Source organism: Haliotis rufescens, unplaced genomic scaffold (genome assembly GCF_023055435.1).
Source record: "Haliotis rufescens isolate VD_foot unplaced genomic scaffold, xgHalRufe1.0.p SCAF_45, whole genome shotgun sequence".
NCBI lineage: Eukaryota > Metazoa > Mollusca > Gastropoda > Lepetellida > Haliotidae > Haliotis > Haliotis rufescens.
Window position 1 is genome coordinate 1,987,369 of NW_025964168.1, and position 14,732 is coordinate 2,002,100.

Below are 14,732 nucleotides of genomic sequence, written 5' to 3' on the forward strand. Positions count from 1 at the left end.
CAGCTTTTACAAAACATTGCAGCTCACGATGGCTGCAATAGTGCTTGATGTATGACAGTTCCGTAAAGATTCTGTCTGAGCACAAGGCTGGAAACTCTAAAACGTTAAAAACCTGACTGAATAATTACAATATTATAACTGTATGCAGTAAATAGCAGGAAATATACTACACCAAGTGGTTGCCTGCAACACACAGTGGTTCATGAAATCAAGATAGCATATGCAGAAACCACGCAAACCACTATCACGTCTACTTTGGCAGTTTGTGACAAAACATTCGGAATATACTCGAACTTGTCCTGCAGCATCAGTTTTATTTGACTTCAATCTTTACAACAAACATGGCAAAGTAAGCAAAGCCCTACTGAAATGTTACTTGTCCCAGCTTTGGACTAGTTATTTGCACACTCAGCAATATTCCAGCTACACCACAGCGGCCTGTAAATAATCCAGTATGAGCCAGCCACAACAGAGGTGGACATAATAAGCAATGTTCCAGGCTGTGGGGATTAAATCCAACTCAGTGTGGGGACCATGTCTAACCCAGGTTTTTTTTTTGGGGGGGGGGGGGATTAGCGCCAGGCTTCTCCAGTATTTCTAGGAAGGAATGAAGACAGCAGGGCCACATTCCTGACCTTGAGTTTGCCAGGAGCCACAGAGTACTTCTTCCCTGACCACATGCTCTTGAGCAGAACTGCAAAGGACACTGCCAGATTACCTCCTGTACCGAGCGGGTTGTCTTGATTGATCTCCTGCTGGAACCGCCCATCTGAAGAACACAGAACATCCTAGTTTATATCTAAGGACTCACAGCAATTCACATCCTCATCTAAGAGAAATACCCTGAACCCATTTGTACCACACCTCAATTTGAGCCTGAATTTAAATGGCCAAACACTAAAAGCCGTCCTATTAAACAGTGAGCAATATTCCAGTATTATCACGGCAGGGGACACCAAAAATGGTTCCACACATTGTACCCATGTGGGGAATGGAACGCGGGTCTTTCAATGTGTCGAGCGAGCGCTTTAACCACTAGGCTACCCCGCCCCCCTCCTATTAAACAATTCTCATCAGCAAGAGATATTCTGTGTGATGCTAGTGATAGGGAGATGGTAACGTCAATTCTGAAATGAAAGCTATGGAGGCGTTGTACCAATGTGGGAAGGGTCTTCAGCATGAAGGGAGAATGTCAAACTGCAGGCTTTTCAACACTGACTCACCCAGGAAGAAGTCTCGGAACTCCCTGGTGTTGGCGAGTGCCTGCAGAACGCTGTTCATAAAGCAGGTGTTGCCAAGGTTGTCAAGGCCAGTGTAGCCCGGGCTGACCATCTGCTGACCATCCAGCTTGTTGAGAGGCTGGACTTTACAGGTTGGCTTCTGAAGAACATACACACATGAGTGTGTCAGACACAACCAGACAGACAACAGATGACAGTTGATTATAGGTGAGGTGAAATAGGGTTTAACGTCGTGTCCAAGATTATTGCACTTATATAGCGATGTGTATGTACGTGTGTGTTTGTGTGGCTGCTTGTTCTGGTCTGGACTGATGCCGATTTATAGTGCTAGCTCACTGAGATACCATGCCGCAGTTTAACATGAATACTCCACTCAGACACAGTATACTGACTTGGAGCTGACCAGTCCTTGTTTTAGCCCCTTAATGCCAGGTGCCAGAGAGGGTAAAAACAAGTACCATCTTTTAACGTCTTTAGGTATGACGTGTCCGGGGATCAAACTCCGAACCTTCCACTCTCCGGGCGGATGCTCTACCACTAGACCCTGGAGGCGGTCTGACAGTTGATTATAACCACAGTAATATAATCAATCACAAAACATATGCCCTACCCTAAACATTTTCTTTTAATCTTCAACCTTTATTTTGCATTTGCTTGCCCACGGAACATCATAGGGTTTATCATCGAATTATCATCCCAATCTCGCTTTCACAGGAGATATCGCATGACAGATTATGTGTAGTAATTTGAAAGAATTGGATGGTCCTGAACTTTTTTTAAGGAGTATAAATGCTTCAGATCCCTAAACATTCTATATGTTGTAGTTTCTTATAAAAGTCTTAAATATTTTGTATGAACTGAGTTTGTGTTATTATTTATTTGTTTTTTTCTAAAACTCTTATGGTGCTAAGACACTCTCATAATGTTTCAGGCTCAACCTGTCTTAATGTGTACATAAGACGTTAAAAGTAAACAGATAAACAGACAGATCACAGACACACAGTTGACAGACAACGTGCCACGCTTTAAGTTGCTTTGACCCTCTTGTGGCCTGTAGGTATCTATCACAGTCAATCTCTCACACACCTTGCTATTGTCATTTGCGTTTGACACTCCACTTCTCTCCTCTCGGTCACTGTGGCCCGTGTCTGACACGCTGGCCTGGTACTTGTCTACATTCACATTACTCATCTCATCAAATGCCAGCCCTGTGCTGCTTGTGGCTGTTGGCTTCTTCGTTGATATCCAGGAATCTGACTTTGCACTATCAGTCTCTACAATGGCAAATCAAAACAAATAAATACCTCAACCTTACTATGTAAAAGGTGTGGTGAGGTGAGGTGAAATGGGGTTTAACGTTGCGTCCAAGATTATTGCACTTATATAGCGATGTGCATGTACGTGTGTGTGTTTGTGTGGCTGCTTATATTAGCACACTGAGATACCATGCCGCAGTTAAACATGAATACCCCACTCAGACACAGTATACTGACTCCGAGCCGACCTGTCGTTGTTTTAGCCCTTTAATGCCGAGCGCCAGACAGGGTAACAACAAGAACCATCTTTTAACGTCTTTTGGTATGACACGGCCGGGGATCAAACCCTGGACCTTCTGCTCTCCGGGCGGATGCTCTACCACTAGACCACGGAGGCTGTACTATGTAAAAGAGCCAAATGAAAATAAATACCTTAACTTTACCATGTAAAACAGCCCATTGAAGTTATTATTGTTATATTGGCAATGTGAGGAGAAAAATATTTTTTTGTAATACCACTGAGTATGCAAGGACTTATGATGCTATTGCCATTACTTAACAGAAGTAACGAGAGCATCAGCCCAAGCAATACTGGTTGTCCATGGTAATGTGAACATTCACCAAGGTGTGTTGGTGGTCAATGTTTCCGACAGTGAGCTTTAACCAAGGTGTATTGGTGGTCCATGTTGCCCACAGTCAGCTTTAACCAAGGTGTGTTGGTGGTCGATGTTGCCTACAGTAAGCTTTAACCAAGGTGTATTGGTGGCCGATGTTGCAGACAGTAAGCTTTAACCAAGGTGTGCTGGTGGTCAATGTTGCCGACAGTAAGCTTTAACCAAGGTGTGTTGGTGGTCAATGTTGCCGACAGTAAGCTTTAACCAAGGTGTATTGGTGGTCAATGTTGCCGACAGTAAGCTTTAACCAAGGTGTGTTGGTGGTCAATGCTGCCGACAGTCAGCTTTAACCAAGGAGTGTTGGTGGTCAATGTTGCCGACAGTAAGCTTTAACCAAGGTGTGTTGGTGGTCAATGTTGCCGACAGAAGGCTTTAACCAAGGAGTGTTGATGGTCAATGTTGCCGACAGTCAGCTTTTACCAAGGAGTGTTGGTGGTCAATGTTGCCGACAGTAAGCTTTAACCAAGGTGTGTTGATGGTCGATGTTGCCGACAGAAGGCTTTAACCAAGGTGTGTTGGTGGTCCATGTTGCCGACAGTAAGCTTTAACCAAGGAGTGTTGATGGTCAATGTTGCCGACAGAAGGCTTTAACCAAGGTGTATTGGTGGTCGATGTTGCCGACAGTCAGCCTTAATTAAGGAGTGTTGGTGGTCAATGTTGCCGACAGTAAGCTTTAACCAAGGTGTGTTGGTGGTCCATGTTGCCGACAGAAGGCTTTAACCAAGGTGTGTTGGTGGTCCATGTTGCCGACAGTAAGCTTTAACCAAGGTGTGTTGGTGGTCGATGTTGCCGACAGTAAGCTTTAACCAAGGTGTGGTGGTGGTCAATGTTGCCGACAGTAAGCTTTAACCAAGGTGTGTTGGTGGTCGATGTTGCCGACAGTAAGCTTTAACCAAGGTGTGGTGGTGGTCGATGTTGCCGACAGAAGGCTTTAACCAAGGTGTGTTGGTGGTCAATGTTGCCGACAGTAAGCTTTAACCAAGGTGTGTTGGTGGTCGATGTTGCCGACAGTAAGCTTTAACCAAGGTGTATTGGTGGTCAATGTTGCCGACAGTCAGCTTTAACCAAGGTGTATTGGTGGTCAATGTTGCCGACAGTAAGCTTTAACCAAGGTGTGTTGGTGGTCAATGTTGCAGACAGTGAGCTTTAACCAAGGAGTATTGATGGTCGATGTTGCTAATGTTGCTTCTAGTCTCACTGATTTCTCAAGAAATGTTTATTGAGTGTGTACCTCTTCTCTGTGGAGCCTCCAAACACCCCCAGCGTTCGGCGGACAGTTTCTTCAGAACAAGCTCTATGTATGTGCCAGTCACCTTGTATGTACTCATCTCGGGCTTGATGTCCCTTCTGAAGAGAAAGTAAAATCATCACACATAAATACTGCTCAAAAGAAGATTAACATGACAGATTAACTATACTGTCGTCATTGGAAAAAATCTGCAAATTCTTTGGAGTAGTCTAAACAGTTTGCTGTCTTCAATGCTGTCAGTCAATTCTGCATATCATTGGAAGTATGGAATAGGTGAGGTGAAATTGGGTTTAATGTCCCATCCAAGATTATTGCACTTATATAGCGATGTGTGTGTGTGTGGCTTCCTGTACTAGTCCGGACTGATGCCGATTTATAGTGCTAGCTCACTGAGATACCATGCCGCAGTTTAACATAAATACCCCCCTCAGACACAGTATACTGACTCCGTGCCGACCAGTCCTTGTTCTAGCCCTGTAATGCCAAGCGCCAGACAGGGTAACAACAAGTACCATCTTTTAACGTCTTTTGGTATGACGCGGCCGGGGATCTAACCCCAAACTTTCCGCTCTCCGGGCAAAGGCTCTACCACTAGACCACGGAGGCAGTATGGAATAAAACAGCTGTTAACTTATTTCAATAATGAGGATTGAAAGAAGGCCAATATCTGTAGCTGTTCAGGTCAGATTATCACTTATTAATGCACACATCATATGAATTGAAAATGTATTCTGTATCGTTAAGTATTAGTAAACAATTGCTTGTTTACCAACAATGTTGAAATGATGTTGAAAGATGAAACACACAGAGATTAAATACCTGCTGATTGATTTTCAATACTTTACCGTATAAGCATATAAAGGAGGAAATTGGGAAAGTGATAAGGGCTTACATTTCAATAGGTCTTGTGTAATGATCTGAAAGTCAGCATGAAAATCATTGTATAATTTATAATCCTTATTTTATCGTGTGAAAGATAGAAATTACACTTAAACATAATGTTAAATGTGCACCTCACCTCATTTTCACCTTCCAGCAGAATGCAGTGTCTTCAGAAGTGCCCTCATGTAGCTTCAGAAACTTGACATCCCTGAAAAACAAATTCCAAACTCTTGATGAAAACATAACCCAGGGATATCATCGTGTACATGTCCTGTATCGTTTGATGGTTGTTTAACGCGCACTCAGCACTATTACAGCTATATGACGGCAGTCTGTACATAATTGAATCTGGACCAGACAATCTAGTGATTGATACCATGAGCATCGATCTACACAATTGGGATATGTTGACGTGCATTAACCAAGTCATCCGATCCCGTTAGTCACCTATTAAAACAAGCATGGGTTGCTGGAGGCCAAGTCTTACCCGGAATCTTCACGGGACGTACTATTATATTGATACAAATTTATGTACATCAATACTAAATTAATAATTCACTACCACAGACACATTTACATTTGTTAAGATTAATATGGTTAAGATGGACAATAAAAAGATGGAAAATGCCCTTTTCAGTCACTTATTGAAGCAGTGTCTCATTCCCTTATTGAAGCAGTGTCTCATTGGCTTATTGAAACAGTCTCATTCAATTATTGAAGCAGTGTCTCATTGACTTATTGAAGCAGTGTCTCATTGATTTATTGAAGCAGTGTCTCATTGGTGTATTGAAGTGGTCTAATTCAATTATTGAATCAGGGTCTCATTCACTGATTGTAGCAGTCTTACTGAAGCAGTGTCTCATTGGTGTACTGAAGCGGTGTCTCATTGACTTATTGAAGCAGTGTCTCATTACTTATTGAAGCAATCTTATTCACTTATTGAAGCAGTGTCTCATTGTCTTATTGAAGCAGTGTCTCATTGACTTATTGAATCAGTGTCTTATTCACTTATTGAAGTAGTGTCTCATTGACATATTGGAGCAGTGTCTCATTGACTTATTGAAGCAAAGTCTCACTGACTAATTGAAGCAGCGTCTTGTTCACTTATTGAAGCAGCCTCTAATTGACTTATTGAAGTAGCGTCTCATTCTCTCCTAACAAACCATATAACATGTCTATCTTCCAATCAACTTACTGTGTTTGGAACTTGACAAGGAACACACTTTTCTCAAAGATCACTTTGACAGCATCCTTTCCTGTACCTTTTACATAAATGTGAAGAACAAACTTGTCCTCCTGAAACAGAGTGAGTGAGTGAGTGAGTGAGTGAGTGAGTGAGTGAGTGAGTGAGTGAGTGAGTGAGTGAGTGAGTGAGTGAGTGAGTGAGTGAGTGAGTGAGTGGCATTTAATGTTGAACAGCATCCCACTTATATCACAGCATGTCAGCTGAGACAGGCCACATGGCAATCTTATTAGTATCAGATCTTAGTTCTCGCTACCGCTAAACAAAGATCTGAGGACATCCCATTACGGGTCACGTCAGAACGACCTTTCATCCAACCAATCAGAGCGCCGCTTACCAGATCATGAAAGTGACCGTCGGAATGCGTTCCAATTCCAATTACGCAACCTCAAAATATTTAACAGAGGGCCTAAAAGGCACACTGTGAAATCATATGATGTTCACAGCAACACCTTGTGACAACATCTTGTATATGAACAAGTACACATGCTTATTGCACAAAATGTTTCACAGTAGTACTTGGGCTTTCATTAATTCGGGAAATATCAATCTGAATGAAAATGCAACAGGGGAAAACTTTCATAATTACAACTGCTTATTGCCTAGCCTTGGTGATATGACATACTAGTTGGCAGACCTAAATATCATTGAGTGCTCGGAGGCACATTTACATTTACCTCCCTCATGTAGGCTAAATGGAAATCAGGACCTTCTCCATCCAAAATGCATGTTTGTTTGTTGTTTATCACTGCACTCAGCAATAATCGAGCTATATGACAGTGGTCTGTAAAGAATCGAAACTGGACCAGACAATCCAGTGACTGACATCATGAGCATCGATAAACACAATCGGGATACTATGACATGCATCAACCAAGTCAGCGAGTCTGACCACCCAATCCTGTTAGTCGTCTCCCACGACAAGCATAGTCGCTTTGTACGGCACGTATGTGTTTCTGAAGACCTTTTCTACCCCGGATCTTTACGGGTACCATAATGCATGTAATATGGTGCCGTATTTTAAACCTATTCATTGGGATCGCTATAAAGTAAGAGACTTCTTTCTATAGGCATTAAAACCTATTGTGAGGTTTTACTTTCCAGTCGGGTTAAATCTCATAAACAGGGACGTTGTAATGTCCCTGGGATTTAATATAATATCCCAGGGATTTTATAGGATATTCAAGATCGAACTCGCAACCTTCATATCTGTAGCCCAGTGAGTGTACCACGAGGCTACAGAGGTGTTGATAAGCCACACTGCTCTTTAGAATGTCCTTTTCAAGATCCGTACGCCAGCAACAGATATTTTACTCGCGTTTCCTAAGGTTCATGGAAAGTATGTTCGAAACATAAAAATGTTGATAAATGTTGTTTTAAGTTCTTTTTTCAGTTTATAAGTTTGGAAAAACACTTTCCCTCGGTTTTGGTAGACAGCATGCCCTGGGAGTCGGGAAAAACCGCAGGGGCTTCGCCCCCTTGGTTTTTCCCTCTCCCCAGGGCATGCTCTGTCTACCAAAACTCGTAAGTGTGTTTTCTCCAATACTTAATGTTCATATTGATAAAATGGTGCACAGACAAACTTGCAGACACTTTATCCTGATGGTAATGCAAACAGCTATATGGTTTCAGTAAGCACTGTCACTGAACAATAGAACCTTGCTAAATCAAACAAAACTAAAAACAAAAAATTGAACTCTGACTCACCCTTTCAAAGAAGTCATGTTTGATGTGGTCAATGTAGAAGATGGGTTCTGGAAACAGATTCAATAACATCACAGTGAGTCAGTGAGTGAGTATGGTTTTATGCGACTTTTAGCAACATTTTAGCAATATCATGGTAGGGGACACCAGAAATGTGCTTCCCCCATATGGGGAATCAAACTTGGGTCTTAGGCAAGGTGAGTGAACGCTTTAACCACTAGGCTACCCCACCACCCCCATACATGATGAAACATACTCTGAACTTTTCTAATACATTCACTGCAAGCATGACAGTGAAGTGTCACACCATACAATTCTATAATTTCTGAATCAAGGAAATGTTTGAGGAAAATGTTTCTCAAAGCCTGAAGAGTCTTCATCAAGATGACAGGGATCTATCTAGAATTCGAAAATATGTACTCCTGGCAGGCTAATTGTTTTTTTGTTTGTTTTCGTTTAAAAATTTGAGAATTTTTTTAGTTCTTATATATATTTTCTTAAATTAGGAGGCATGTTAACATTTAGGAGATAAACATACTGTGTTTTCAATGTAGAGCTAGGTTACCTGTAGATTTAACCGCGCTAAATTGAATTTAGAACCGAACGCACAGCGTGAGGTTTCAAATGTTAAATTTAGCGCGGTTAAATCTACAGGTAACCTAGCTCTACATTGAAAACACAGTATGTTTATCTCCATTCTACCATGACTAAATAAAACACGAACTCTTTGGTGTTAGCAAATATACTGAGTGAAGCGGCATGGGTTTAGTCCAGTGTTTTGAGTGGGTTATCGATCTGAATTACGGAATCACCGAACAAAATATGGCGCTGTATATACTCAAGCAGTTTGTTTACACCCTAATACTTCACTCGAACATATGACAGGCATTGAAAGCATATAAGCACGGAAACTTGGTAAGCTAACATCCCTCAAGAAAACAAAGCAAGCTTTGCAAGGCTTTTGCTCTACATCGTGTGTCACCATTATGATGTCATGACGCTCATTGTGACGCAAAATATATGACGTCACAGTCGTATATAGAAAAGCGCCAAAATTCCAAGCTCTCTGTTGTCTCCAAAACGTAAATACATAACCTTTGTAGATTTCTATCGTGTTTTCTGCACGAAATGAATTGCCATACATCCTTTGAATAATGTAGTAACCCCATCTGTGCATATTGTAATTGTAGATATAATTATTTAAATATGCCTACCGACAATGACTAAAAAAAAAGTAATATTCTTTGTATGTAAGCTTCCGCGGTGATGCGGCCGTCAAACCAGCTGTTTTAATCAGAGGGGGTTTATTTTGATTTAATAGCCTCTGATTGACCAATCAGAATTGAGTGAATTCCAAATTTATGGTAGAATGTATTTTAACACTGCACTCAATGTAATAAGGTAAACCTTAGCACTAAAACATCTTTTTTATCAGTAAAATACAAGTTGCCTTGTTCTCTACATAAGTTATAAGCATAAGTTATGGCTACAACATTATTAATGTGATGATCTCATCATGAATAAAATAATAATAATAAAAAAATAATACATATTCATCAAAAGGCACCAATTCACCACTTGTTCCAACAAGCAGGATTTAATGGGTTTGGGAGTTCTGCCCTGGAAACGGAAAACGGTCAAACGGACGGACATGCTGATAACATACCGGGAAGATAACAATGACATGAATTGACATGAACCCTTGCTTGAATAGTTCTAAATATCAACAAGGATGTTGAACACAGGAAATTAAGAGTGTACACAACATATCAATGTTCATAACCCACACATCCTTCCTTGGCCACATGAGCTCTGACAATTTATATATATTATACATACAGCTACGGAATTCTCTGGTTGGTTGAAATGTAAAAAGAACTGACCTTCATCTTTTTCTATTTTCTCCTTACTGTCTTCATCCTCTGTATGTCCCCTCTGTCCTGTTTGGAGATCAGAAGGCCCGGCTTTATCGGACGTCTCCTCATCAGGGACCTTTTTGGCTACGACCTCCTGCAACCACATCAATTGTCCTCAAAACATCAACACAAGCTCACCATCACCAAGCCTCATCAAGACTGGATAAACATAGATTCCAACTTTTTATTTTTCCAATGCAACATTTTGGTAGCTATTTTCTATTGAATTGTATGTTTACATACTTCATCCTATCTAACACTATTCATTTCTTTTTTTCTTCTTTCAATCCCATATGGAAACATGCTTGAAAAAAGTGTACTTCTCACTGTCAGTCTTTCCAGGCTAGGGCATCTGCACCCACCTTCCAACAATGGGATAAATGCATATCAGGAGATAGGATAAGTGTAAAATTTGTTCCAATAAATTGTACAGCAAACTTTGTTTATAATAAACACGCTTATAACGAACTGACAGATATAACGAACTTATTTTTTGGTCCCGACCATTTGCTGTATATATGCTGCATGAATGCTTATAATGAGCTATGGTTATAATGAACTAAAACAAGTGGTCCATTTGAGTAGTTATAACCGTAGTTTACTGTATATGTATATACTTATCCTATCTCACATGCTACATATGCCCACCCGACCCTCCCTGTATATTAGTTCCTCTAGCCTGTTAGCTCTGATGACAGAGAATGATGTGGCAGAGATAGACCCACAATCAGGTTGTGGAAGTTGCTGTGCACAACGATTGCATGTGTGACCCATTTGTTTGGGTTGTGACCAGGGTGAATTGTTTTCAGAAGCTGGAAAATTTGTTCATGCACGTTTCCACATAGAATCAAAAGAAAGAAGTAAATCATACTGTAAGAGTGAGTGAGTGAGTGAGTGAGTGAGTGAGTGAGTGAGTGAGTGAGTGAGTGAGTGAGTGAGTGAGTGAGTGAGTGAGTGATTATGGTTTTACGCTGCTTTTAGCAATATTCCAGCAATATCACGGCGGGGGACACCAGAAATGTGCTTCACACTTTGTACCCATGTGGGGAATCGAACCAGGTTTACAGCGTGATGAGTGAAGGCTTTAACCACTAGTCTACCCCCCCTCACCCCCATAGTGTAAGATAGGATGGGGGTAAAAATCTACTGTTTTTATACAACAGTTGCAGGATAATTAAAAAGTGAGGACTACTGTATCTACCTGATAGGTCGGCCAGTTCTGCGCAATTTTCTTCACCATTTTCAGTTCCATCCGTGATCCTTTAACAATCACTCGACTCTTTTCTTTCCTGACTTCTCCAAACAATCGATAAGACCAGCAGCTTCCATCTGTGTTTTTAATTTTACTCACACTGAATCAAATTCATCATTTGTTCATATATGATACATATACAAGAACAATGTAAGTGGATAAGGTGGTATTTTATTTTTCGGTTTGCGGATCTTTATATTAGCACAAATGTTGGTTGGTTGGTTGGTTGGTTGTTTAACGCCACACTCAGCAATATTCCAGCTATATGACGGCGGTCTGTAAATAATCAAGTCAGACATACAGTGATTGACATCATGAGCATCGATCCACGCAGTTGGGATCGATGACATGCATCAACCAAGTCAGCGAGGCTGACCACCTGATCCCGTTAGTCGCCTTTTACGACAAGCATAGTCGCCTTTCACGGCAAGCATGGGTTGCTGAAGACCTTTTCTGCCCCCGGATCTTTACGGGTTAGCACAAATCTAGAAGGGCTGCAACAATAAACTTTGTCACAAGTCATGATAAAATAGACAATATGACACATGAAAACTTGACACTTGTCATGCTAGGTGAGGCGAGGTGAATTTGTGTTGAAGAGTATTGCAAGACACAGTACACTGAGCCGACCAGCTTGCTTCAATATCTTTTATCCCCTTAATGCCAAGCGCCAGGCAGAGTCACAACAATTACAATCTCTTAACACCTCTTTGGTATGGGGATCAAACCCCAGACCTTGTGCTCCTCTGGCAGACACCTGATCCACCAGACCATGAAGGGGTCCTATCATACTAGGAGACATATTCAATCATCAAACGAACTGAATAGACCATAGAAGAGTTAGTTAATGAAAAATTACATTGAGACCTCTTGTACATACTGCCAGAACATATTATTTTACAATCAATTTTCCTATCATTTTCCATGTCTCCTGTATCATTTTGTATTAATACATGACCTCACATATGATGGCATCATGTATCACGTACTACAAACATTCGGTGAGACATTAATCAGAGATTATACACGTTTATTATTACATCAAAAAAAAAGTGTTGCCAATTCGATTAGTAATTTCAGATAACATTAAGGGAAAAAGACTGAAAAAATCGTAAGCTGAAGTACAACAATGCACCAAAGAACAAGATACCGACAGCATGCCTAGAAAATTCAAATGCTGGTTAATGGATCTTAAAGTTGTATTTCTCTTGCTTTTTATTCTGTAGGAGTACCAGGGCCTCGTTCCACAAATGGAACGTAGCGCTACGACTGTCGGAAGCCTATGCTAAAGAATGTGACTTACGATCATCTTAGCGCTACGATTGCTTTGTGGAATGAGGGAAATTGAGCGCCAGGCATGGTAACAACAAGTCCAATGCTTCTCCATCTTTTGTTATGACGTGGAGAGGGATACTAGGACTACGAGCAATGATGGGAACATTTGAAAACTACTGAGACTAAGAACAGGTGAGGTGAAATGGGGTTTAATGTCGCTTCCAAGATTATTGCACTTCTATAGCGACATGCATGTGTGTGTGGCTGCTTGTACTAGTCCGGACTGATGCCGATTTATAGTGCTAGCTCACTGAGTTTAACATAAATACCCCACTAAGATACAGTATACTGACTCCAAGCCGACCAGTCCTTGTTTTAGCCCCTTAATGCCGAGCACCAGCCAGGGTAACAACAAGTACCATCTTTTAAGGTCTTTTGGTACGACACAGCCGGGCATCAAACCCCGGACCTTCCACTCTCCAGGCGGATGCTCGACCACTGGACCACGGAGGCAGTCAAACTAAGAACAGAACCTACTTACTTGGGAAAAAAGCTTGTATTAAGTTATCCTGAAACTGGACATCAATTTCATTTGCTCTCTCAATTTTGGATTTAAACTTGAAGACCGCAGAAACATCACTGTACGTCTGTGTCCAAGAAATGTCATAATCTGAAAAGAAACTGTCAAATATAAGGCATATGTCTTGTAGCATGTGCAGAAAATGGTGGATGTAAATATTATGTTCACGGTTCGATCTCATACAACTAGCACGCTGACACTGTTGTTCACCATGAACATTCAAGCGAATTACATATGTAGTGAAATTGTTGTGTGTAGATACATATTGGTAGCTGTAAGACATGTTTGTGGTGATAACAGTGGTCATTATCAGTGGCGGCAAATGATTGAAGTGCTAGTAAAATGTTGAGTGTGGTTGGTACTTGCGAGCCCTTTAGAGTTATCTGCCCCTGGTTGTTTACATCAAGACAAGCTTCAATGTTCGAGAAGTTTTGGGAAGAGTGCCTAGAAGGCTGGCTGTGCCTATATAACAGTGACAAGATTCGAGGCCTTTTCGATCTGACTTGTGTCGTATCTACATGGAGAGTATGGTAGGATACCTGTTTGTGAACAAAGAATTCCTGCCAATGTGCCAAATGATACAGTGATCAGTTGTAAGTGTCCGTAGGCAGAAGCCACAATACACCATGGCTGCCCGTAACCTTTGTAAGTGTCCATTACGACTTTGATCATTTGCGCTCATTTCCATAACCTTTAGAGCATGACTATGTAAATTTGAACTCAAGTTGACCAGATGGTTAGCTTGACAGATTCTCAGAAAACTGTCTCAGAGACATGTGACTTACGACAAGGATCATCTTCACAGGAAGTTGTGGTACTGTATTCTAAAGGTGCTTGTTAATTTCTGACTCTGTAATTAACTAACGCTCTATTCCCAACAGCTTAACATTCAGTGTTACATTTTATAGATCGGATACTAGTTGATCCGTACCTACAGTGATTCATACCCAATGTAAATGGCTAACTTGAACCTAAAAAACTTGTCAGATTTGTACTTGTTTTGGAGCATTCGTACTTTATTTGCCTGAACCGTACCAAAATTTGGATGGAGTGTAACCATTATTTTTTAAAGTTTAATCAATATGCTGCAGTGGAGCAGATTCTTTTTAGAAGTGACTGGAAGGACATCGACCGTTCTTAAGCTTTATTTGTAAACGATAGCTGATAACCCCCGAGTTCACTAGTCTCTGCTCGCATTTTTCCGTTTCTGCTTCAGTTGCCACACCATGGGTGTAGGCTCACCATGTGACCAGACTTTCCGCTTGTTTATAAATAAACACACTTATTTTAAAATAAGAACAGACAGGCCTAATGCAAGCCTTTCGGTTCACTTTACAAATCGTTTTGCATAGATATAAATACCTAAATGTGTAGACTCCAGCACGACCGATGTCTCACTATACTGTTACCGTGGCTCACGCTTCAGTGGTTCTTGCTTTGCGAACCAAGACCCCTTTTCG

The 14,732-nt window shown here is 41.1% G+C and overlaps 1 protein-coding gene across 2 annotated transcripts in view; it reads right to left on the bottom strand.

Moving 5' to 3' along the window:
* The window catches only part of LOC124145900 (ubiquitin carboxyl-terminal hydrolase 19-like), a 37,640-nt gene that overhangs the window by 21,633 nt on the left and 1,275 nt on the right, over window positions 1-14,732 (bottom strand). For both annotated transcript variants that reach the window (XM_046515856.2, XM_046515857.2), the window contains exons 2-11: window positions 13,234-13,362; window positions 11,367-11,494; window positions 10,133-10,259; window positions 8,253-8,299; window positions 6,498-6,598; window positions 5,439-5,510; window positions 4,403-4,518; window positions 2,328-2,515; window positions 1,224-1,380; window positions 636-769 (exon numbers count right to left, since the gene is read on the bottom strand). In XM_046515856.2, the coding sequence (XP_046371812.2) occupies window positions 636-769; window positions 1,224-1,380; window positions 2,328-2,515; window positions 4,403-4,518; window positions 5,439-5,510; window positions 6,498-6,598; window positions 8,253-8,299; window positions 10,133-10,259; window positions 11,367-11,494; window positions 13,234-13,362 (1,199 nt within the window). The remainder of the gene's footprint in view (window positions 1-635; window positions 770-1,223; window positions 1,381-2,327; window positions 2,516-4,402; window positions 4,519-5,438; window positions 5,511-6,497; window positions 6,599-8,252; window positions 8,300-10,132; window positions 10,260-11,366; window positions 11,495-13,233; window positions 13,363-14,732) is intronic.